We start from the raw sequence: 27,079 nt of genomic DNA, 5'->3' as shown, positions 1-27,079 counted from the left end.
CCTTTGAATTGGGCCATATGCAGATGTCTGATACACCAAACCAGCGAGGGTATGCGGACCAGGATGATCGGAAATGATTAAACATGGTTTGATTAGTCCGAAGCGTTTAAATTTGTTTCCATCCTCGGTGGTTTTGTCATCTTGGTCGGCCTATTCTCAATGGTTTCGTCGAGCAAACCCTTTTTTTTTGTCATTCTTCAGTTTCTTTCTCACATAACTACAACAGAAGTGTATAAAAAAAAGGTAAAGCAGAGAGAAAATGCACGGGCATAGTAATTGTAGTTTGGGCATCTACGAACATCTTGGTCCGCTTTGTCTCGCTAGTTGGGGCGATCCGACGCGTTTGGGCGTTTCACCGTATAATGAACTGCAGATTTCTGTCCAAGAAGAACCCCCAAGGAGTAATCTCTCAAGATATTCTTGATTGACTGATTTTTTTTTCTTTTAACTAATGAGTTTGGATGGATATTTGGATCAGTTTATTTCACGCGTAGATAAATTTTACTAGCCACCACACGTGAACTTTAAAAATGGATTCGGCCGATGGTATCACACGGTATTATAAATAAAAGTATATAAATTTACACGAAGGCCCACATATATGTAAATTCCAAGATAAATCGTAATTACTGTCCCCTGGCAGCTGGGCAAGTGTTTAGGGCCGCATCTGGCCCTATGCTAATAGCATCACCGTGAGACCTGGTCGAAAAAACTTGGACCTCGTCCGTGTAAAAAAACACGGAAAAGGGTTGCTTCCTAGTTTTTTCTTCGCCGTCGGTCTTTTCCTAGTTCATTTCGTCCTGTGTCTTTGTTAATGAGAGCCTGTGGGAACGCGGAGGGCGACAACCCCCAGAGGGTGATATCCCCCTTTTGTCTTCCGCGGGGGGCTGAGACGCACATAAGAAATAATTAATTAGCATCCCTCGGATAAAGGACGCCCTTAAGGTGCACTCGGCTGTGCACCGATTAACCTCGAGGTTACAAACGATTTGTATTTTATTTACTCTTCTCAAAACAAAAGGATTGACATCTTTAAAAATACGGCCCGTCGAGTTATCAAAATAAAAGAATAGTTAATCAATTTTATGTCCATGACTACAATTAAAAGAAATTGCACAGTTGATGCTGATTTAATTTAAACTTATTGTTAGTAAATCACAAATAAATACTACATGAAAAATTTAATAACACTTGGCTAACAAGGAGGATTCTTTAAAAATCTTAATACTGTTAATTTCTAACATGCTATTCCAGCGGATTTACAAAGAACGATTGCAAATGCTAAAAAAACGAATGGAGAATCCACTAAAACAAAAGAAACAATCTAAATTATATAAATGTAAAAAAAAGACATCCTTCCCTGGTCTGCTGAGGCTGTATCTAGAAGGGAATGGACTTATTTACCAGGTTGCGCATAGGTCATACCCAGATCACACACGGACACGTCGTGATGGGGTGAGGCCATGTTGGGAGGACTAAGTCTGCAAAGAAAGAAATACGACATCCTTAATGACCCATGCACGGCCCTGAGGCAGGACAGCGGTCACACACCGCTGATCCAATATCTCAGGGCCATAAATATTTTTAATTGATAATAGATCTTTGTGCCTTCATGTGTGTTCATTTATTGGAACGTATGTATTTATTTGCATGAATGGGGAGGCTTATCCCCCAAATACGCTGAGAATCGAGTACTGTGGAGGTAGTGTGAATGATTTGTGCTGTGTATATGTAATTTATTAGCGTGAACGGAATGGTTTATTTCCATTACCTCGAGGAATATCGAGTACTCTAGAGTAGAATGAGTAAATGTGCGAATGTAATTTATTAGCGAGAATGGAGTCGTTTATCTTCAATTACCCCGTATATCACACACCGCCACATTCCAAATTATTGCGAAAATATGATTTGCATATCTAATAATTTATTATTATAATGTTATATCCGCAAGATCTAAAAAGTGCAGTTGTTATACCGGTTCACAAAAAGTGGAAACTATCTGACGATTACCGCTACTTTAAATATTTTCTAAAATCTTTGAAAAACTTCAAGAAAAAAGGATATTACGATTTTTTCTGAAAATAATATTTTAAATAAAGTAAATTTGACAATAGTCAGTGTTTTGATCTGTTTTGATGGTCTAAAATGATTCGAAAAAGAGTATGAAGGTTGCCGGACTGTTTCTACGCCGTAAAGCGTGATAAATGCGAAAAATCCTTCGAATAAGCGCTATCGTTCAAGTATGCAATTTTATGCGATATTCACCACATATGCAAAAGTTCGCTCTATAGAATGTAACCTACACCTTCCTAGATACATGATTCGGATAGATTTTCTCAGTCGTATGTCGTGGCAAACAAAATATGCTACAGCATAAAAATCCGGTCTCTACATATAACGATCTTTGACTATCTCTTATGAAATCTCTCATCTTATGAAACTCTCTATTCATACATCAAATCTATTTTACATATCTTTACCTATGATTATCGCCACCACTTTAATTTCCCTGTCTTTCTCTCTTTTACATCCTTCTCTTTCGTCTCTCTCTCTCTCTCTCTCTCTCTCTCTCTCTCTCTCTGTCTATGTCTCTCTCTCTCTCTCTCTCTCTCTCTCTCTCTTTTTCTCGTTAAGTATTACTTTATAAAATTTTACGTACTTGTGAAAAGTTGAATTTGGATTGGATTTTTTTAAATTTGTTATTTAATTCTTATTATCTTCACTTATGATTTAACTCATTATACATCCTTCTCTTTCGTCTCTCTCTCTCTTCGGTCTCTCTATCTCTCTCTCTCTCTTTCTCTATGTCTATGTGTGTCTCTCTTTCTCTCTCTCCCTCTCCCTCACCCCCTCTATCTCTCTCTATGTCTCTCTCTCTCTCTCTCTCTCTCTCTCTCTCTCTCTCTCTCTCTCTCTTCGGTCTCTCTCTCTCCATCTTTCTCGTTAAGTAAGTATTGCTTCATAAAATTTTACGTACTTGTGAAAAGTTGAATTTGGATTGGATTTTTTTAAATTTGTTATTTAATTCTTATTATCTTCACTTATGATTTAACTCATTATACATTTTTCAAAACCGGTTGATTTTTGTATAATTTGTAATAGGATTTTGTCAAAAGTTTAACTGCAGTAATTTATTTATGTTTTAATTTAATTAATTGATTTAGTTATTACCACAATACAAATTACATGTACCTAAAGTAGTAGTACTTAAAGTTTTTTATAATTCGAAAACATCACAATTTTAATACGTTAGTTATTTTTTAGAAAAGCAGCTGTTTATTGTAATAATACGAAAAACTGTTTTTCTGTTTTATCTACATAAGAGATTATCACAGACATTTTTCATTAAGAATGGTAGAACTGGCAATAGTTTTTGTCACTAGTAACAGAAATGTAAAGCATTTTTATGCCCGCCCTTTATTATTTCATAGGAATTGTTTTTGTTTGACGTGGTTGGTAAGTTTTCGTTTCAACTGTTCAATTCTTTGTGCCGAGTGGAAAAGTGTTATTTTTTATAAAAGGTAGAAAAAACAAGTTTATCAGAGTAAGATCATAGAAAATGTTTAAGGAAAGCCGTCCACAGACCGCAGAGAGACTTGGTCGATAAGGGTAGGTCAGTTCCTTCTTCCCCTCGCCTTCTACCTTTCTTCCTTTCCCGGTGCCCCCGGGGGCTTTAATTTTCTCCGGGCTCCAGGAAAAAAGGAAGGGAAAAATATGTGGGAATTTCTTTATTTTTTAATCCCGTCTACCCTCTGGGCGGACTTTATTTGTAATAATCTCCACGGAGCGGAGCCTGAAAAATGTTTTTCGCCCTTTTTTTGCATCCTCTTATTTTTTTCCTTCGCTCGTTTAATTTATGCTGGGGCCATTTTTCTACCTCCAACAAAAATTGACCTTTAAATTTACATTATTATTTTTACAGTTTAGTTCAAAAATTTGTTTAACAATTCAATTACTTGCGTTGCTTATTCTTCCGCTTATATGCCGCCAACAATCAATAATACATCAGCAGTAGGAATATTTTCGATATTGACGTCAATTTGAGTTTAGTCGTAATTTACAAGTGTTTTATTTAAGTCAAATTAATAAAAGTAAAGCAATTCCTGTCATACAAGAGGGCTTAACGTCAACTACCCGTTGGATGTCGCGTCCGAGGGGGTCAAACCACTTGACAATACATTTTTCATACTATAATCCATTAAAAATATTTTTATTGAGTTTACGCCCGGATTCAAACCCATGACCGCTGGCGTGCAGAGTTGGACGCCATAACCACTCGGCCACTGTCCCAGAGTAGCATTGCTGTGTTGCCGGTTCGACGTAAAATTTACAACAAAAAACATTCAAAATCACTTGAAAGGATATTTGTATCTTTACTTTACTCAAGTTTCATGTTTAAAAACTTATCCAGTTTGTACATGAGCACATCAAAACCCGCTAAAAAACAATTTCATCAATCACTGAGCTCCAAACTAATTATTAGTTAGGCAGTTATTTCCAACCCTACCAGAAATTCCTGGAAATATTTGAAGCGAAAGTGTCCCCGAGCATTCTCAGTGAGTGAAGAATATCGAGGTTTCAGTGTGAAGGATCACTGAGCAACTTCTACAAGAAACTCAAATGACAACTTCAGCATATATAGAACATATTTACTTAATGCAACTGTAAATAACAGATGAATATAATTTTTAAAAAAAACTGAAAAACTTGTGATTTTCTTTCTAAACCAAGTTTTTGTTGTATAGAAACTGCTCACCGTGTTAAAGCTTCAATAACCCTTATTTATTTCTAGTTTAACGTTCAATAAAAATTCACTAATTTCGTGGTCCGCTTGACCAATTAATATATTACAATTAATTAAGGTTTTTAGTTGAGATAAAAAAGTCAATGGCACGAGCGGGATTCGAACCCACGATCTTCGGCTTGATACGCCGCTGCTGTACCACTTAAACTATCTTGACATCGATCCACTCGGACATCAACTTCCCATCTCAACCCCACCTTATGAGTTTCGTGCCATTAACTTTTTATCATCTCAACTAAAAACCATAATTAATTGTAATGTATTAATTGGTCAAGCGGACCACAAAATTAGTGAATTTAATGATTGAAAATGAAGTATACTTCACTAAAGCTCTCCGTGGCCATTTCATTTGTCGTCGAGAATCCAATCCGATTATACGACATTTGAAAAATGGTAAAAAGGAGGGAAAATTCAAAAGGTGCGGTTGAGATGACGATAGCTCAAGTGGACGGCTTTCCTTAAACATTTTCTATCATCTTACTCTGATAAACTTGTTTTTTCTACCTTTTATAAAAAATAACACTTTTCCACTCGGCACAAAGAATTGAACAGTTGAAACAAAAATTACCAACAGAGATACGTCAAACAAAAACAATTCCTATGAAATAATAAAGGGCGGGCATAAAAATGCTTTACATTTCTGTTACTAGTGACAAAAACTATTGCCAGTTCTACCATTCTTAATGAAAAATGTCTGTGATAATCTCTTATGTAGATAAAACAGAAAAACAGTTTTTCGTATTATTACAATAAACAGCTGCTTTTCTAAAAAATAACTAACGTATTAAAATTGTGATGTTTTCGAAGTATAAAAAACTTTAAGTACTACTACTTTAGGTACGTGTAATTTGTATTGTGGTAATAAGTGAATCAATTAATTAAATTAAAACATAAATAAATGAATGCAGTTAAACTTTTGACAAAATCCAATTACAAATTATACAAAAATCAACCGGTTTTGAAAAATGTATAATGAATTAAATCATAAGTGAAGATAATAAGAATTAAATAAATTTAAAAAAATCCAATCCAAATTCAACTTTTCACAAGTACGTAAAATTTTATGAAGCAATACTTACTTAACGAGAAAGAGGGAAGAGGGAGAGAGAGAGAGTGAGAGAGAGAGAGAGAGACGGAGAGAGAGAGAAACGGAGAGAGAGAGAGAGAAACGGAGAGAGAGAGAGAGAAAGAGAGAGAGTGACGGAGAGAGATAAAGAGAGACACACACATAGAGAGAGAGAGAGAGAAGGATGTAAAAGAGAGAAAGACATGGAAATTAAAGTGGTGGAGATAATCATAGGTAAAGATATGTAAAATACATTTGATGTATGAATAGAGAGTTTCATAAGAGATAGTCAAAGATCGTTATATGTAGAGGCCCGATTTTTATGCTGTAGCATATTTTGTTTGCCACGACATACGACTGAGGAAATCTATCCGAATTATGTATCTAGGAAGGTGTAGGTTACATTTTATAGAACGAACTTTTGTATATGTGATGAATATTGCGTAAAATTGCATACTTGAACGATAGCGCTTATTCGAAGGATTGTTCGCATTTATCGCGCTTTACGGCGTTCATCACTGTGAAGTAAAGGTCCCGGGTTCGAATCCAGCGGCCCTTCATTCGAACCAGGCATATCTACAAATGGGCTTTTTTTTTCAAAAACACCGGCACCCCGAGTGTTCAAATAACCTCGTAGTTGAAATACCATTTTTAAAAACCTCTTAACTTTTAACTTATTAATACCGCGTATTATTGCATATTTCAGGGATTTTAACTGCATATTTTACGGCATATTTTATCAGTTTTTACTGCGTAAAAATCCGGTCTCTGGTTGGTTATATATCATGCAGGCGAACAGAAACACTCACAAAGAGAATTGAAGACAGAGTCTCGAACACATTTTAAACCTGTACTGGGTTTCCTACGGGTACTCGCGGTATTTTTAGCTTAGTAAAGCTCGTTTTGGCTTTGCGCCATCTTCATTGAGATCTTGCGAGTCTATACGGGCCCAAAGTAATCTAAAGCCTGTTCACATAATATCACCTGTAAACACACTTAATCCTTAATCCAAAACATGGATAAAGGATTTTTCCATATTTACTTTTTACGGAATTTAAAATGTTTATTCAGTCTCATTTGAATTCTGAAGCAGTAAACTGTTTAGTTTTCATCTTTGTTTTCTTAATTTCGATTTGTAAACTTTAAAATGCCACTTAGTGCTGAGGATGTTGCACATGGTGTGGCAGTTATTGATGATGGACGTTCCATCAGGTATGCCGCTATTGCCGTCGGAGTTCCATACGAAACACTGCGAGATGCCGTTAGATGCTTTTAGAAAACAGGGTCCTACTCTTAGAACCTAGAAGGCCCGGTTCTGGACGCCCTAGGGTGGTAACAGAATCACAGGATGATTGTTTTGTGACCTTGAGAATTTTGCGAAAACGGCACCTTACAGTTGTTCAATCTATTCATTAGCTCCAGGAAGTTCGAGGTTTCCAAATTTCTGAACGCACTGCTCGAAGAAGATTAAGTCAATATGGACTGATGCTTTTCGTCCCGAAAGACCAGAACTGACCAGAACACACAGAGTCGCACGGCTCACATTTGCCCGAGAGCACAGCCGTTAGTTTTTGGACGATTGGGGTGCTGTATTTTTTACAAATGAATGTAGATTTGATCTGAGATCTCCAGATGGGCGTGAGTGTGGAGAAGGCAAAATGAAAGGTCGGAAGCCTGTAATTTTTCCCAGAGCCAACCTTTTTAACGTATCTCATTGATGGTGTGGCGGGAATTTCAATGGAGCACGACACAGAGTTGGTTGTTGTTCGTGGAGGGCCTTTGATGGCCACTCGCTATGCGGATGAAATTTTGGAACATCACGCGTTGTCTATCGTCGATGGAATCAGCGACAATCCTGTTCTAATGCACGATAATGCCCGCCCACATGTCGCTCACATAGTACAAACGTACCTTCAGTAGCATAACATCAGGGTCTTAGCCTGGCCAGCCTGTTCTCCAGGCTTGAATCCATCGAACATTTAAGAGATAACCTCAAAAGTCGAATAAGAGCACATCCATCACTTCCTGATAACTCCAGGATGTTACAAGGACTCGTCGTGAAGAATGGGCTAACCTCCAGCAAAGGGACATTTCCAGACTTGAAGAAAGTACGCCGAGTCGAGATGTAATTAAGGCAAGATGAGGAAATACGCAATATTGAAATGTTAATTAAAAATCTAATTAAGACAAATTTTATCTGTCAGTCTTTTTTTTTTCATTTTCCTTTGCAATTTACATTTGTTTTTACATTTTTAGACAAAGACTGAATTATTAAACGTTAAAAAAACGAGAAATATTTATTAATATATAAAAATATATACAAATCAAGTTATATTACAAATGGATGGAATTTGTTACCTATAAATGTATTTTCAACGTTAACCTTGTCCAAAATCACTTTCGTAGTTTTCTCGTTTAATTCATAAACATAATAGCATTGACGGAGTCAAGAGATTAACAAACATTTACATTCATGCATGAAGAGAATAATTATGAAATACAATTTATCGTCCTCTCTGGCTTGCAGACCTGTTGCGGCTTATAAAGCCGGAGCGATGGTAAAGCTTTTAAAAGTGTAATTAAAATTAGAATTGTAATTCATAATACGCTTGTAACAACTCCATTAGAGTTCTTGGTCCGATTGACCGAATAACGTTTTTCAATTAATTAATCTTTAAGTAAGGTGTGTGGTGATTAGTGACCGTTAATCGATAGTTATTTAGAATTCGTGAGATGCGGTCTGGTGAGATGTAGGTTTCAGAAAAACATTTTCTTTGTCGTGCCAACGTTTCGATCTTTATTATTCTTTACTCGTAATAAAACAACCAGATGGCACATTAATCACAGATTGGTATCAAAAACCAAGAAACACAGATCGCTACCTCAACTTTACATCTCACNTCACGAGAGGGATTCGAACCCACGACCTTCGCTAAATTCGCCGCTGCTCTACCACTTGAGCTATCTTCACCTCTTGAATTTGAAATTGCAGAATGGCAAAAAAGAGGGAAAATTCGAAAGGTAAGTTAAGATGGGGAGTTGGTGTCCGAGTGGATAGAAGTCACGATATCTCAAGGGGTAGCGCAGCGGCGTGTTTAGCCAAAGGTCGTGGGTTCGAATCCCGCTCGTGACTGATTTTTTTTCATTTCAACCAGTACCTTACATAAAGATAAATTAATTGAAAAAGTTAATTGGTCAATCGGACCACGAACTGTAATGGATTTAATAATTAAACTACAATATATCTTTACGAAAGCTCTCCGAGGCCATTTCATTTGTTGCTGAGAATCGAATAGATTACACGTCGTTTGAAAAATCACAAAAAAGGAGGGAAAATTCGAAAGGTAGGTTGAGATGGGAAGTTGGTGTCCAAGTGGATCGAAGTCACGATAGCTTAAGTGGTAGAGCAGCGGTGTATTTAGCCGAGGGTCGTGGGTTCGAATCCCGCTCGTGACACTGACTTTTTTATCTCAACCAATACCTTACATAAAGTTTGTAACAACATTTTATCCTGAATTCAGAAGTCTCTAATTGTATAGTTTTTGTTTTGTTTTTCAAACGTGTAAGTAAAACAGCGTTTCTTTTCATTATTGTGAAAAGTTTATCCGTTGAGTTATCATGTTTGGAGTATTATAATAAGTGAAACTGAAAAATATATGCGTATTAACGTAAAACATATAAAGGGGGATATAAATACAAGGTTTACGTCTATGTGCGTAAAAGTATTAGCGGAAGATCATAAAAGACGGGTTAATGGTAAATGGCCCATTGGACGGGATTTATGCCAACGAGAGGAAAATCGACCGAGTACAATTTGCGAGAGTGGGCTCTGAAAAGGCAGACAGGCAAATAGTCGTAAGGGACGCCTGGAGGTCTGCATCTCCAAATCACCGTCGGAAGTTTTCATTATGACCCGATGCAATTCTCCATTTTTCCCGGGATGCGAGGGAGAAAAATCGCCAGCACAGTGTCAAGTCTTCGGACGAGGGCTTCCAACGATAAAACTCTTTTATAACTTTTTATCCGTCAAGTAAGCCACATTTTCGTCAGGATTTCCAAGAAAAAGTAGGTTCATTGTTTCTTTTAAAAAAATTTTATTGCGGAAGATTTAAATTTGCGGTATTTTGGATTTGTAAACAGTTTAAGCGTGGAACACACTTACCCGATGCAACGCTATGCGACTCTACCCGATGCTACCCGACGCCTAGTCACGTTTTGGTAGGGTGTGCACACTATGCGACGTCAAGCGCACGCCACGTACAGTCACACAGCGTGTATCACAAATCAGTCGCAACGCCTCTTTTGTTCTTAATGCATTATTTTGAGTAAAACCATGAAATAAATCAAAAAATGAATGGTATTCCGGTGTTTTGATAAATTATCTACCATATCATTAATATTTTTTTTTAATAAAAACTAAAGAATTTTCGATCTCGGTTAATTTGGTTTATATTAAAATAAGTTTGTTGTAATTAATATAACGACAATAATACATGTAGTTTGAATAAAAATATGAGTGTCCGGTTCTTTTGTTTTCGACTGTACTCGATGCTACCCGACGAAAATTTGGACAGTGGGGATCGCTTATCGTAGATAGGGTAGCGTTGCACGGCATCGGGAAGATGTGCACAGGGGTAGTACAATCTTATGGAAATAGGACTTTGAATTTGCGTCGAGAAGCATCGATAGTCGTAGCATGGCGTTGCTTCGGGTAAGTAGTTCCCGGCTTTAAGCTAAGCTCACCTTTCTGCTTTAACACTTTAACGATGATATATTCTATTTTACTTAAAGGGAGGACACCGCTTTCTACAGATATTATCATCAGGCTGCACATACAGGTTATCAGAATAAGGCAATATTTGGAATATAACGGTAAAATTGCAAAAACTAAGGCATTGATTTTTCGTAATGGGAGAACATCGCTAAATGTATAAAATGCTGGTTCGCAGGATTAAATCCGTAAACAATTTAAAATGCTTAGTGTCCTATTTAACCCTCAATTTTTTTTATTTTTTTTTTTAAATATAAGTGTATAAGATATGAAAAAAATCTGGCACTTTTCAAGCTGGTTGTATTGATTCAGTTTTCGAACTACTTTTGGGCTATAGCTATCGAGCTGTCTGAAGAGTTAGAAAGTAGAAAGATTTCTTATCTGCCTCTTCGAACTTGGATCTTTAGTATAGTTAGTGCTATACATTGTCCGGAATGCAGCGTATACCAAGAGGCAGGTCGGGGTTCTATCTATACACTGTCCTGTTTATACCGTATACCTCTACACATAGGGATGATGGATCTGAAATGGATTAATACACATGTGGAACAACAGTAATCACTTCACAGGGTCCGCCCATTCTCGCTGGCTTATCTTTCTCTCATACGTGTTTCTTGTTTTACGAACGTTCAATGAGGAAATGTGATCAGCGTTTTATTATTTTTAATAATTATTTATCTATGAAAAGAAAATTTTTACGAAATATTTACGGACAAATGACTATCCTTTATTGTTTATGTTGAAAACAAATTAGTAGTAAGATTTTCTTGTAAATTCCTTAATTAAACAATTATTTAACTATTTACTCAATTGTGCGATGAAAAAAGTACAAGGTATAAAATATGTATTAAACTTTATGTAAGGTATTGGTTGAAATGAAAAATTCAGTGTCAGGATCGGTATTCGAACCCACGACCTTCGTCTCAATACGCCGCTGCTCTACCACTAAGCTATCGTGACTTCGATCCACTCGAACACCAACTCCCCATCACAACCTACAACCTTTCGAATTTTCCCTCCTTTTTGCCATTTTTCAAATGTCGTGTAATCAGGTTTCGATTCTCAGCGAAATGGATCGATGTCACGATAGCTCAAGTGGTTAGAGCAGTGGCGTATTGAGCCGAAGATCGTGGGTTCGAATCCCGATCCTGACACTGACTTTTTCATTTCAACCAATACCTTAAATAAATATTAATTAATTGAAACAAGTTAATTTTGGTCAATCGGACCACGAAATATAATGGATTTGATATATAAAAAACTTCATCAATTTCGTCTTCATCTCGTTGATGAAATTTATCTCGGCAAAAGCCAAATGTCATTTCTTCCACTACGTTATTATATAATCTTAAGTAATAATGTAATTAATACGAATTATTTCTTCTTTTTCTTCAACTCCGATACATTTTGGTTACATCACTGATGCAAGGTTCTTAAATGAAGATCGAAACTTATTATTATTATTATTTTTTTAATCATCCTTCATTATTTTATATATTATACACGTCGGGTCACCATGTAAAAGCATCGCCGTGAAAACTTTAATAATTCTTTCTTTAATCATCGTCCACTCATCACAAGTACTTAATCTCTCTTTATTCCTCCCCTGCTTCTTAATCTTAATTCCTCGTCTCCTTCTTCTTCATTCATCCGGTCCCTTCTTAGCCACGATACACTATTAAATAAATCCCTATTTATATCCCTATTTATTACTTTTTGACAGTTTGTTAGTTATTTTTTAATTCAATTTAACAAGATATGATGAATGTATGTCAGGATAAATTATTAGTTTCGCTGTAGTTCCCCGATTATTAGTCATAAGCCTTCAACATTATAATTATTTTGTTTGGTGATTAGTGACCGTTAATCGATAATTATTCACAAATCGTGAGATGCGGTCAGGTGTGACGTAGGTTTCAGAAAAACGTTTTCTTTATCGTGCTAACGTTTCGATCTTTATTGATCATCTTCAGGGCCTGAGATTTACAAACATTGTTTACATTTAACAAATACATTTAGGATGTGAAAAAGTGAATTTATACAATGCAAAATATATTTTTTTATATTCAATCAACGTATGTCTACTCGCTCAAAGTGTTTGTCTTCTGTGTAATGTGCCATTCTTGCGTGTCGTGTTGAGAATGCCAGTGAGATATTGATGTTTTATGTCTTATGTTTATGCTGAAACAACTCTGTCAATGTAAATGTATACGTTACGCAACAATAATTTTGAATAATTTTTATTTCCCTCAGTCAAAAATGACCTGTTTTTCATCGGAGAAAGGTCATTTGTCAAAAGAGTCACATTAAAGACCTTCCTTCCCCACCCCTTCAAAATCCAACATATATAAACATAAGACAGCAATATCTCCCTGGCACTCTCAACACGACTCGCAAGAATGGCACAATTACACAGAAGACAAACACTTTGAGTGAGTAGAAATACTTTGATTGAATATTAAAATATATATATTTTTTGCATTGTATAAATTCACTTTTTCACATCCTAAATGTATTTGTTAAATGTAAACAATGTTTGTAAATCCCAGGCCCTGAAGATGATCTCAATAAAGATCGAAACGTTGGCACGATAAAGAAAATGTTTTTCTGAAACCTACATCACACCAGACCGCATCTCACGATTTCTGAATAATTATAATTATTCGTGGTCCTATTGACCGAATAACATCTTTCAATTAATTAATCTTTATGTAAGGTATTGGTATTGGTTGAGATAAAAAAAGGATTCGAACCCACAACCTACGGCTAAATACGCCGCTGCTCTACCACTTGAGCTATCGTGACTTCAATCCTCTCGGACACTAACTTCCCATCTCAACCCTTTCGAATTTTCCCTCCTTTTTGCCATTTTTCAAATTTTATAATTATTTGTTTAAAAAGATCAAGGATGAGGCCAATTGGGCCATTTTTCACGACTGTTAAACTTGAATTAACAATTTAAAAGGTTAATAGATCTAAACAGGAAATATAAAATTACGAATTAAATTTACAGTGAAAGAGAAATTTTAATTGTTAACAATTGTTGTGTATTGCAATTTATTAATATTATTGCCATGGCAGGGATAACTGGATGGAGGTTATATTTCCTGTATAGAATTTTTCATAATATATTTCGTTTTCTTTCTAATTGTAGTCAACACTGAACGTTTTTATTGTATAGTCATAAAAACTTCTATAAAAGTACATTGCATATAGGCTGTTTAGTTTAAAAACTAGTTAAGAGAACAATGGTGCGGATGTTTCGTTTTGGGTGTAAATTTGTGTTTTTCGGCACTTGTGATGGTTTTTTGTTTATCGTGATGGGCCGAAATGGGAGGAAGGCTCGGTTACGGCCAATTTCCAAACCCATATAAAACGCACTGACCACCAGCTTGTGTAAGAAAAGTTTTTTCCTCCTCGTCCGTCCGTTGGCCCCCCCGCGCGGGTTTCTTCAGCCCTCCACGCCTCCTCGCTTTTTCTTTCCGAGAGCGTGACTCTCCGCTGTTTCTGCGACTGGAAAAGTTCAGAAAACATTCCACGACGAGACGTAAGACGACTTTTTGCAGCCAGGAGTAATAAGAGAGCTCTCTGGCAAGAAATGCGACGAGAGGCGGACGGCGACCATTGTGCTCGGGTGGAAATTATGTAGACAGTCCACCGGCTTTACAAGGAAAAACCTTCCACTGTGGAAAAACAAGCGTTCTCTTTTTCAATTACAGACATTCTTTCTATCAAAACTTCACCATTTCAATAAGCAAATTGCCACTTCATTCATATACCATACACGAATTAAATAAAATGGGAATTTTACCCTCTAGAACATTTCTTCTTTCATTAATAGTGAATTTTTTTAAAAACTTTAACAAACAAAACTCTTCACTTACCCCTTTGAGGATGTTAATAATTAAAAGCACAACCGCGTTTTCCTGTTTATCTGCTCCCTATCTACCTAACAAGAAAAATAATCCCCTGTGAAAAAAGTCCATATTTATTCAGATCTAAAGTTCCTTTGTCCAGTAACTCGATCCCGTTACCGCGAATTTCACAAAAATCTTCCAACCACTACAAACCCGTTGATTGAAAAACTCTCATCTTGCTGAATTCCATCCAACCCTGCCCGCAGACTGAAGAGGCTAAAGCATAAGAATAAATCAAACTATTATTGTCTACGTATGATCTGTTTCAGTGGGTAATTTATCCACTCAATGCAACTTATGTTATAAAAAATCAGTTATATAATTTACTAAAATAATCGTAATAATATTTATTATATTAAAGCAGTATTTATTATTCACGTCAGCCCAAAAGAAGTCGTTATTGGGGCGTCGGTGGCCGCAACGGTTTAGGCGTTGACACGGCGCTCATCACTGTAAGGTAAAAGTCCCAGGTTCGAATCCAGCGGCCCTGCATTCGAACCCGACATACTTACAAGTTGGTTTTTTCCCAAAAACATCGGCACTTGGAATCCCCTCGTTAAAAAAGGGTCATTATTGATCCAATAGTTAACAATTTAAAGTTATTATTGTCTGTTGTTATAGCTGTTTTTATTTAAAAAAAAAAAAAAAGGGAAGGGGGAGAGGGAGAGAGAGAGTGAGAGAGAGAGAAAGAGAGAGAGAGAGATAGAGGGATGGTAAGAGATAAATATAAAGGAAGAAAGGGTGAGAGAGAAAAATTAAAGAAAGGGAGAGAAACAGATGAATGAATGTTTTATTTTTGAGCATGCAAAATACTGTCTCAAGTAAAGGACTACAACATCTAACAGTAGAAAGGGAGAAAGGGTAAGAGAAAAATAGATAAAGTGAGTGCGAGAGAATATCGGATAGCGAGACAGACAGATGAATAAATGTTTTGCCTCAGGGATCTCTCATAGATCAAACAGTAGAAAGGGTGAGAAAAGAGGGAAGGAGAGAGAGAGAGAGAGTGAGAGTGAGAGAGTGAGTGAGGCTAAGGTAGAAAATTCGTTTAAATACCAACGAAATCTTATTTATCTTTGGTAGTTTTAATTCATATCTAAAACCGCGCGTTTTTTTTTAAAGCCAAAACTATTATTAATTTTAAAAACTGAAGTTTAACAACTAATATTATTAGCTCTAAATAAAATTCAGATCATAATTCTTTTAAAATGCACGTTATTGAAGCAGTATCGTGCCAACGTTTCGATCTTTATTGAGATTTTCTTCAGGGCTCAAAGTTTTTGATTTCCGTGTAGATGTGTCATTCTTGTGTCGTGTTGTGTCTCTCAACTTGATTTCCAAAAAATCATTAACTAACGGTCACTAAACACCACACAAAGTATTTTTTAAATTTGTTACAATTAATTTAAATTTTTGACGCTAATGTATTGTTTCGATTTCAGTTGTTTGGACTTCGTCGCCTTCCAACGAAGCTGAGCTCCAGCTTTACAGGGTGATGCAAAGAGCCAGTCTTCTGGCTTACTACGATACTCTCCTGGAAATGGGTACGCACATGTAAAAAATTAATCTTTAACGTTAGGATTTTTTTCAATAGAGTTAAATGAGTTAATTATTATTTTTTAGTATTTAACTTTGTGTGCATAAATAATAAAAGTCTGGCGTTTAGGATGGTTATATCTTAAAAATCCTCCTTTTTATAATTCAAATCCACTACTAAATTATCTGTAGTCATGTATAAAACTAAACCTATAGTGAAAATAAAAAATTATAAAATTGAAGATAAGGGTTCAAAATGTTTCTATTTATAACCCGGTTACCCCGACTCCTATATCACAACATCAGTAAAACTCTAATTTTCAAGCCAACTGTCAAACTGCCCCTCTTTAGGAACAACTTTCTCACTCATATCATTAAAGTTCGGTCATTTGAATAGATTTGTCTACCGTTCTCTCGAGTCACGTAATTTCGATAAGAGGACAGATTTAACGTTATTAACGTTTAGTCCGACGATATGGAAGAAAAAACAGTTTACGCTGAAATTAAAAAATTATAAGCTAATCCAAATAGATCAACGGTTTGCCTTCATTTTAAGCTTTAATTGCCTTGTCTTGTTTGCTATAATAGTTTTCACTCACGAACGCTCTGTATCAAGTTATATAAGAAAATAACAAATTCAGTTGTTACTGCCAAGCTTTCGGCCTATTTTAAGGTCATCATCAGTGCCGAACAATTTTAAATATATATACAGGAGGTTTTTTTTACAGGCGATCTCAAATGTTCTTGAATAGCGACTCAGTCCTGACATTCCCTTGGACTGTAGCATTATCGTTCATACTTTTTTGTCCTCATGAAGACCTTAAAATAGGTCGATAGCTTAGCAGTAACAACTGTATTTGCTTTTTTTTCAAGTCCGCACCTTGATCCAATATCCAGAATTCGTGAGGGGAAAAGTAAGCGATACTTCTAACACTGATAATAGTTTTCAACTTTGAATTAATTATCTCTATTAATCTTTGTGTAAGGTATTGGTTGAAATGAAAAAGTTAGTGCCACGAGCGGGATTCGAACCCATGGCGTTCGGCGCAATATGCAGCTGCTCTACCACTTGAGCTATCGTGACTTCGATCCACTCGGACACCAATTCCCCAACTCAACCTACAACCTTTGGAATTTTCCCTCCTTTTTGCCATTTTTGCCATGTCGTGTAATCAGATTCCATTCCCGGCTAGAAATGGCCACGGAGAGCATTAGTGAAGATACACTTCGTTTTACTTATTAAATCCATTATAATTCGTGGTCCGATTGACCAAATAACGTCTTTTGATTAATTAATCTTTATGTAAGGTTTGGTTGAAATGAAACAGTTAGTGTCACGAGCGGGATTCGAACCCACGACCTCCGGCTCAATACTCCGCTGCTCTACCGCTTGAGCTATGGTGACTTCGATCCACTCGGACACCAACTCTTCATCTCAACCTACTTAACCATACCTACATTAACTATAGCATATTCAACCAATACCTTACATAAAGATTAATTAATTGAAAAAAGTTATTTGGTCAATCGGACCACGAAATATAATGGATTGAATAGTTTTCAACATTGAATTTTGTTGTATGCATTGGTTTCTCTTTGAAAATTTTCAATAATCCAGCTTTTTTTTTCAGGCGGTGACGATGTCCAACAATTGTGCGAAGCGGGCGAAGAAGAGTTTCTCGAAATAATGGCATTGGTCGGAATGGCTTCGAAGCCGCTTCATGTGAGGAGGCTGCAGAAAGCGTTGCAAGAGTGGCTCACGAATCCAGGTAAGACTATAAAAAAACTCGAATATCTCTTTTTGTTATCGACATGACCCAAATAAGGCCCACGTCTTAAGAAGGTTGTTTTTTTACACCCTCAACCCCTTCTGGCCACGCTGGGGCATCCCATATAATTGAAATCAAGTGATAACTCCCGAGGCATGCCATATGTCGGCCATATGACAATGGATAAGGCCTTCAAGGCTGGTAATTTACAAGTCACTCTCCGGAGCATCTAGAAAGTCAGGTCTACTGTAAAATATTTGATATTGTAATAGGAAAAAGGCAAGAACACATATTTAATTTAAAATCAATCCATACCTCAGCGATTTCCAGTCGTAAACCTTTTTCTTTTAGATTATACTTCAAATTAGGTGAAAAATACAGGTTTCGACCAAACAAAGAATGAATCAAAATAATCCTTCCCTCAGAGACGTAAACCCTATTGGAACCCAGAATAAATGGCGTATAATCTATTGTCTGATTAAAAAAACCCAATCTTCATTAAACTGGCGACAATAACGCAATAAGGCAAGCACAAATAAAATTAATTTAAAAAATATGTACAAATTATATAAAGGAACGATTTTTGTCTCATTTGAAGAAGTGCGAAATGTGTCACTACTGGCTTATTTTACCAAAATATTTTTTTCTTATTTGTTATTTTAACTAGTTTTTTTAGTATATATTAATTTTTAAGCAAGGAACGTTGGGATGAAAATTAGTGTACCGTTCGTGACACTAATTATTCATTTCAATGTTCTTCGCATAAAAATAAATGTATGTTAAAATAAATTTTGTTAAAATTGTGTGGTGCTTTGTTGTGTTACTGGCACTCTCAACACGACACACAATAATGACACAGAAAACAAATACTTTGAGTCAAAATTTTCTAGTATTATATAAATTCGATTTTTTCCACATCCTATATGTATTTGTATAATTTAAAATATGTTTATACAGCCCAGTCTCTGAAGATAATCTCAATAAAGATCGAAACGTTGGCACGATAAAGAAAATGTTTTTCTTAACGTGTGGTATTTAGTAACAGTTAGTGATAATGATTATTTGGAGATCGTAAGGTGCGGTCTGGTGTGACATAGGTTTTAGAAAAACATTTTCTTTATCGTGCCAACGTTTCGATCTTTACTGAGATCATCTTCAGGGCCTGGGATTTATAAACATTACACAGATACAATGATAGAAATTTTATATTCAATCAAAGTATTTGTATTCACTCAAAGAGTTTGTTTTCTGTGTAGATATGTCGAGGTTTTGGTTGGTATTGCGAGTGTTAGTAAGACATAAATGATTTTTTTGTTTATATTAGTTATTCAGAAATCGTGAGGTGCGGTCTGGTGTGACGTAGGTTTTAGAAAAATATTTTCTTTATTTTACATTTAGATCTTTATTGAGACCATCTTCAGGGCCTGGGATTTATAAACATTGCTTAAATTAATTATACAAATACATGTAGAATGTGAAAAAAGTGAATTTATACAATGCTAGAAATTTTAAATTCAAAGTATTTGTACTCACTCAAAGTGTTCGTGTTCTGTGTAGATGTGTCGTTGCCAGTGAAATATTGATGTTTTATGTCCGTATATGTACATAGATATGAAGCATCAATCTGTCACTGGCACTCTCAACATGACAGTTGACTCATCTTCTCAGAAAACAAACACTTTGAATGAGTACAAATACTTTGATAGATATAAAATTTCTATCATTGTATTTGTATAATTTAAACAATGTTTATAAATCCCTGGCCCTGAAGATGATCTCAACAAAGATCCAAACGTTGGCACGATAAAGAAAACGTTTTTCTAAAACCTACGTCACACCAGAACGCATCTCACGATCTCCAAATAATTTGTTATAATTTTTCATCACACCAAAAACAAAATCATTTTCGATCATATTCTGATCATCTATCATAATATAGATGTATAAAAAGCTTAGATTTATCTTGATTATTAATTTTCTGAAAATTACTACTACTCTATATCTGCAAAACTGGATAGGCCAAATTTTGGTTAAATGAAATTTGTACACAGATTACAGTTAGTCTTTAAGCCTGACGGGCTGTCTAATTTTTTTCGAGAAGGAAACAATTTTTTAAAACACAGTATGCCTTTTTGGACATCTCTAAACAATTTGACGCTAATTCTACTTGTCTAGGTATAAATTACTGCACAGTGCCGTCAATTTATGTTTAAAACTGTATGGGTGTCTCTGCATAATGGAATAAGTACAAAAAAAGGCAAGGCATAATTAAATAAATTAATAAACTCCATATTTTCTAGGAGAACTGGGACTGCGGTGCCATTGGTTAGGGCGTCGGTCACGCTAGCTGGCCTGGGTTCGAATCCCGGCACAGCGCATGGCTTTTTTTTGTGGTATTTTGTTGCTGTTATTATTATAATAGATCAATTCCAAAACATCAGCTTAGTTTTGTTTTTATTATTGCAAAACAGTGGACAACCGAGACTGGGGTCACTTATCGGGTCCGTCTTCACTCGCGGGTTTGTTAAATTACTCAAACTCTTTTCGTCCTAGCGCAGTCTTCAGTGAGTAATTGTCTGTCACTTTTAGCGTGACCAAGCCCTCTATCGCAAACGCCCCTAACGACAACCGACGTACCCAATGAGATATAAACCATACTCGGACAAAGTGACGGATAGGTCCTCATTGAAGATGGCGCAATGTCAAACACACAAACCCGCGAGGGAAGACGGACCCTACAAGTGGCCCCTCAGCCAGTTCAACATGACTTCACCGACTCGGGTCCAACACCCATCATCAATACGAAACATTTGGTTTAATGATGTGATATCCAAACTTTGTTGCATAGATCAATTTTTGTACTATATCATTGTGCTTTAAAAAACTTAAAATTTCTATTGGCAATATCTTTATTTTTAGCTAATGAAAAAACCAGTGCACTATCGCTGGTTTTACACAATGAAACCCGTTATTTTTTTTTATTAGGAAAAATATATGTAATAAGCTCATGGTAGAGTACTGACCCCGAAACATAGAAAATAAAACAAAATCTCAAGCATTGACTGTTTAAACTTGCTATTATATAAAATGTGTGGTGATTAGTGACCGTTATTCGATGAATATTCGGAAATCGTGAGATGCGGTCTTGTGTGATGTAGGTTTCAGAAAAACATTTTCTTTATCGTGCCAACGTTTCGATCTTTATTGAGGTCATCTTCAGGGCCTGGGACAAACACGATAAAGAAAATGTTTTTCTGAAACCTACATCACACCAGACCGCATCTCACGATTTCTAAATAAATAATTATGTAAAATCTTAAGATTATTAAAACAACCTTACATAGCTTATTCATAAAAAAAGAAAAAATCTATAAAATTCAAATCATCGCCAAAAGCTGGAGAACTGAAATTTTGACGTCAAATAACAACAAATTTTTCACTTACACCAAATTCAACGCGTCTGATAGCGACCAAGCTCAGTCCATCATCGTAGAGAACCCAAAAATTAAACTCATCTGGTATTAGTTCAAATTTAAATAACAAGCGCTTATAATTTCAAATGAATTAAGAGTAAACTTTTCACTGAAAAGCATCAACTGCTCTAGCAGCGTGCCGAACTGATTAAGATGATTTCGTCAAACGGAAGAATTGCACCCCTACATTTTCGGGGGACCGAATGGTCAGCGTGTTAGCTCTCGATTCGTAGACCCCGAGGTCGTAGGTTCAAGTCCCACCTCTCTTCTCCCAATAAATGTGAAATATGACATCACAAAATACTCTTCACTGGCTAATATGCAAGAACATAAAACCGCAACATGACAGATTCTGTATGGACTGCTGTACAGATTGAGGTGAACATTTGCCCGTCAACGAAAGATCTTCGGCAGCTAATCGTGCAAATTAATGTTAAATAAACTAATTTCATTATAGATTTTTCTTTTGAAGGAACACCATGGCGGTACATGAGTTAACTGGACCATCGAATTTGATTGGTATCAATGAACCTGTAGAACTTGTTAACTCGTTGTACAACACGCCATTGATTGAGAAACGCGAGTTCTTATAAATAACATAATACAAGCGGAACTTGAATATGTTCTCCGGATCCGGCCGTCGGGCTGAAGTCGTTCGAAGACGTGTTCATCAATAATGCCGTCTGAAGCAGAACAATTGTGACATTCTCGTTTGCCACTCCTGATCCGGACTTGCAATCAATTAACCTTAATTTTCGGAACAGGCCCTAGTTCTCAGCAGCGAAATGGCATTGCAGAGGTAAAGAAATATCCAAACAATCAATCACTACACAAAATCGATTGTGCAGTTAATAAACACACAGAATTCTTTGTAACTTTTGTTAGCTCGGTAACGAAAACAAAACTATTTAGTTTTCTTTAATTCATTCGAATAAGTTTTTAACATGAAAATTTAGATCAAACGTGAAAGTAATAAAAAAAATTATTGCATCAAAAAAATCCATTGGAGGTAGGTTTTATAATAAAAATTGGTCTTCGTGTTAATATAGAATGATTTGTACATGACCTCAGGGCGCTCCCCGTTGAAAATATTCACTACTTTTTGGTGTTTTTATCATTATAATAACAGTACTTAAAAGTACTCGAGGAAAAATTTTCTAGGGCAACTTAACTTTCTTTAAACATCAACTTCCTGAAGAAAAAAACATCTAAACAAAAAGTCAATTAAAAATTGACCCGTGTGTTTCAGATGTTTTATTATGTGTTCTCAGATAATTTTCGTCGAATTGCCAAAGCGACCTGATATCAAATCGTTAAGACAATTAGACGCGGAGAGGAATGCATCAACGACTTGCCGATTTATGAATAACTGTAATCGACCTAATCATAGGGCAGGTTCTGCGCATTAGCCAACGAGGCTACCGACTTGATTTATCTACATCAACTTACAATTCGGCGATTAGTCTACAGTGATAGTAATTAGTTCAATAAACATGCAGATCTGCGAATATTTATCGACTGTTGGTTTACATGGAATGGAATAAAGAAAAAACAGGGGACAAAAAGATAAAAGAGCGTGTGCGTGTGGGAGAAAGCAAGGTGGATGTAATGACATAAGATCTGGTTCAAACTTATATTTATACAAATTTTAATGGACTAGATTGACCCAGACTGCTGAATGATTCCAGGCCACCTCATTACGTACGATGAATAACCAAATTTTTCAAATTCGCAATCTCTCAGATTTAAATTCCCGAGGTCATTTTCTTCTCATTCGGCCACTTTCAAATCACATACTAGGTTCAACGCGCTATGGGCGGAAAACGCAAACAAATTGACCAGATTCCATTCACCTTTCTCAGGAAATTTCTTTACTGAACAGTAAGGATCACTATCTCAGGGACAGATCAACCTTTGGTCAATACCAAGGTCAAGCATACTACAAACTCCATGAGGTTTCTCCTTGGAGTCTGAAAGGTGAGGATCGTGTTGTGTTGGTTATTTTTAATTATTAAATTTCATTATATTGGTTGAAATGAAAAAGCTAGTGTCACGAATGGGATTCGAACCCACGACCTTCGGCTCAATATGACGCTACTCTAACCACTTCAGCTATCGTGACTTCGATCCACTCGGACACCAACTACCCCTCTCAACCTCTCGATTCTCGGTAAAAAATGAAATGGCCACGGAAAGCTCTTAGTGAAAATATACTTCCTTTTACTTATTAAATCCATTATATTTCGTGGTCCGATTAACCAAATAACTTCTTTCAATTAATTAATCTTTATGTAAGGTATTGGTTGAAATAAAAAAATTGAGAATAGAATCCTGATTACACTATATTTGAAAAATGGCAAAAAGGAGGGAAAATTTGAAAGGTGAGGTTGAAATGGGAAGTTAGTGTCCGAGTGGATCGAAGTCACGATAGCTCAAGTGGTAGAGCAGCGGCTTATTTAGCCGAAGGTCGTGGGTTCGAATCCTACTTGTGTCACTGACTTTTTTTTATCTTAATTGAAAGATATTATTTGGTCAAGCGGACCACGAAAATTAGTGAATTTAGTATTTTTAAAGATTATTTGGAAATCGTCAAATGCGATCTGATGTGACGTAGGTTTTAGAAAAACATTTTCTTTATCGTGCCAAACAACTGAATTAAAATGAAGAAAAGGCTTAAAAAGGAGTTTGTTTACAAAATGAGTAATCCATTATATTTCGCGGTCCATTTGACCAAACAACTCCTTTCAATTAATTAATATTTATGTAAGGTATTAGTTGAAATGAAAAAGATAAGTGTCACGAGCGAGATTCGAACCCACGACCTTCGGCTCAATAGCCGGTGCTCTAACCACTTCAGCTATCGTGACTTCGATTCACTCGATAGCTGAAGTGGTTAGAGCAGCGGCGTATTGAGCCGAAGGCCGTGGGTTCGAATCCCGCTCGTAACGCGCTGGCTTTTTCATTTCAACCAATACCTTACATAAAGATTAATTAATTGAAATTTTTAATTATGAGTGGTGATTAGAGACCGTTAATCAATAATTATTCAGAAATCGTGAGATGCGGTCTGGTGTGATGTAGGTTTCAGAAAAACATTTTCTTTATCGTGCTAACGTTTCGATCTTTATTGAGATCATCTTCAGGGCCTGGGATTTACAAACATTGTTTACATTTAACAAATACATTTAGGATGTGAAAAAGTGAATTTATACTATGCTATTTATATTTTTTTATATTCAATACGACACTCTCAACACGACACGCAAGAATGGCACAATTTCACAGAAGACAAACACTTTGAGCCCTGAAGATGATCTTAACAAAGATCGAAACGTTGACACTATAAAGAAAATGTTTTCCTTTCTAGTCTAATATATTATTGGATGATGACAATGCTTTATCTACTAAGTACAATGTTATACGGAAAAGTGGAAGGAAAGGACTGTCCAGGCCATTGATAGGATTTCAATCCCTTAGAAGGATATAACAAGAAAACAGAAGAAAAGTGAAAAGCACTTAATGCGAACACTCCAAGAATGCCTTTAAAGTTAACAAAAAATCAATAAATATAAGAAGAAGCAGGAAGAAACTGAAAATTCTACATAATATATACATCCATTATATTTACCTGTCAAGAATGGCACAATTACACAGAAGACAAACACTTTGAGCCCTGAAGATGATCTCAATAAAGATCGAAACGTTGGCACGATAAAGAAAATGTTTTTCTGAAAGCTATACCACACCAGATCGCATCTCACGAATTCTGAATAATTTTTAATTATCTTGAATCATCAGAAACGATCAAACAACGAACGTTGGTGTTGCTTGCTGATCTGCGATTGGATGAACTTCAAACAACATAAAACCAGCGAGAATAGACGGTCGTAAACTGATCAGTTGAACATGAAACCTTTGTCGCTATGGAGAGTGCATTAAAGTTCCATACTTTATCAAGCTGATAGCTCCCTGTCATGCGTACTTACTTCAAACACCATATACTTAATATCATTAATAATGAAGTTCAATTTTAAACAAATAAACTGTTTGAACGTTCTAACGTATAATGACTATCTACTACTGTTGATCATGTGTATCATGAAATTTATGAGTCAGGTCATTTTATTTTGTGATGAATGACTCGCCATTGCTGTAGGGCATCGGGGCAAGACGCGCGAGTACGAAGGGACGATTAAAGAAAGCCGGTTATTAGCATACGGAAGACGGGCCAACTGTCCATAACGAATCCCTCGAAGGTCCTATCGGCTACAATTACCCAGCATTATCCATCGTGACCAGATGACGGATAAAGGGTTCATCAACCCTTTGAATAAGGGCACAGCTGTAAGGAGCAACTGGCCGGAGAGAAACCTGTAGGCAATTTGAATATACTCGGCCCTTAAGCCTCGTTTGTTTTTTAAGCGTGGATAGAAGTACCTTTCTAGAGCTGGAACAGCCACCGGAACGAGAGTCCCTGCACACACCGTGAAAAGTAGTCGATGTTCCAATATCAGAGAAGTGTTTAATTGATACTTCGTACTTTATTTTGGAAGTCTGTTGAGTATCTGTACTTGATCGATTTGGATCATCCTGGTCAATCTGTTTCGCTGGTTTCCTTAGAGCGTGTCTTTCATGCCTTAGTTTCATATATTTTTTTAGTTTATTGTTCTCGATCAAACAGTTCATGATATGAAAGGGATCTCATCAATCAATATTATAAGAAATGTAAATTTAATAGGTAATAATGTTATGAACTCGTTTTGGCGTTTTATCAGTTGCTCATAATTGAAACCAACAGCGAGATCAGACGGACCATAATTGGTTGAAATATATAACAATATTAAATTCACTAGTTTTCGTGGTCCGCTTGACCGATTAATATCATTCAATTAATTAAGGTTTTTAGTTGAGATAAAAAAGTCAGTGTCACGAGCGGGATTCGAACCCACGACCTTCGGCTAGATACGCCCCCACTCTACCACTTGAGCTATCGTGACATCGATCAACTCGGATCTATTTGTCGCCGAGAATCAGATAGATTACACGACATCTGGAAAATGGAAAAAAGGAGGAAAAATTCAAAGGTGGGGTTGAGATGGGAAGTTAGTGTCCGAGTGGACGAAGTCACGATAGATCTAGTGGTAGAGTAGGTCGTGGGTTCGAATCCCGCTCGTGACACTAACTTTTTTATCTCAACTAAAAACCTTAATTAATTATATAATAATAGTTTACAGGGTGGCTACCCTCTGAGTTGTTTGACTAAACTGTAATAACTTTCTTCCTAGTCTGTCGATTTGATGTGTCAACGGTTTCATCTATTGTTTTCTTCTTTTCGATTTTAAAAAGTACCAGCACTTACCATAAACTTACCACAAGAGATGGCAAAATGGACTTAATTAGCGACGATATGCGGACCTATAATAATCGAAAACGACCAAAACTACAGATTCACCTTTGCGTTAGTCGTTGTTTAAGTTTTGCGATACAAAATAACGCCAAAACTACTGAAAGATGAAAGAGCAAAACTAACATTACAACTGCACATTAAAAAAAAACCTTTTCAGGATTGCTATTTTAAAATGTAGACCATTTGTACAATTTTGTGTGGTAACTTTTTTTTTATTGGGCTCACATTTCATCAAATGTACGTGTAAATTAATGTAGGTGTCCTAGTAAAATTCAAAATTGATAATTTTACAATTTACTGTTTGTTTAAAACGAAAACATTTTCCTTGAACAATATTTC

At 36.1% G+C, this 27,079-nt stretch overlaps 1 protein-coding gene across 2 annotated transcripts in view; it reads left to right on the top strand.

Annotated features, from left to right (window-relative positions):
• Window positions 1-27,079, top strand: part of LOC106662027 (NGFI-A-binding protein homolog) — an 80,973-nt gene that overhangs the window by 19,418 nt on the left and 34,476 nt on the right. For both annotated transcript variants that reach the window (XM_014385822.2, XM_014385821.2), the window contains exons 2-3: window positions 15,998-16,099; window positions 17,723-17,860. In XM_014385822.2, the coding sequence (XP_014241308.1) occupies window positions 15,998-16,099; window positions 17,723-17,860 (240 nt within the window). The remainder of the gene's footprint in view (window positions 1-15,997; window positions 16,100-17,722; window positions 17,861-27,079) is intronic.

This window comes from Cimex lectularius, unplaced genomic scaffold, assembly GCF_000648675.2.
Source record: "Cimex lectularius strain Harlan isolate CLEC.00 unplaced genomic scaffold, Clec_2.1 scaffold34, whole genome shotgun sequence".
Taxonomy (NCBI): domain Eukaryota; kingdom Metazoa; phylum Arthropoda; class Insecta; order Hemiptera; family Cimicidae; genus Cimex; species Cimex lectularius.
This window is presented reverse-complemented; position numbering and strand designations above follow the sequence as displayed.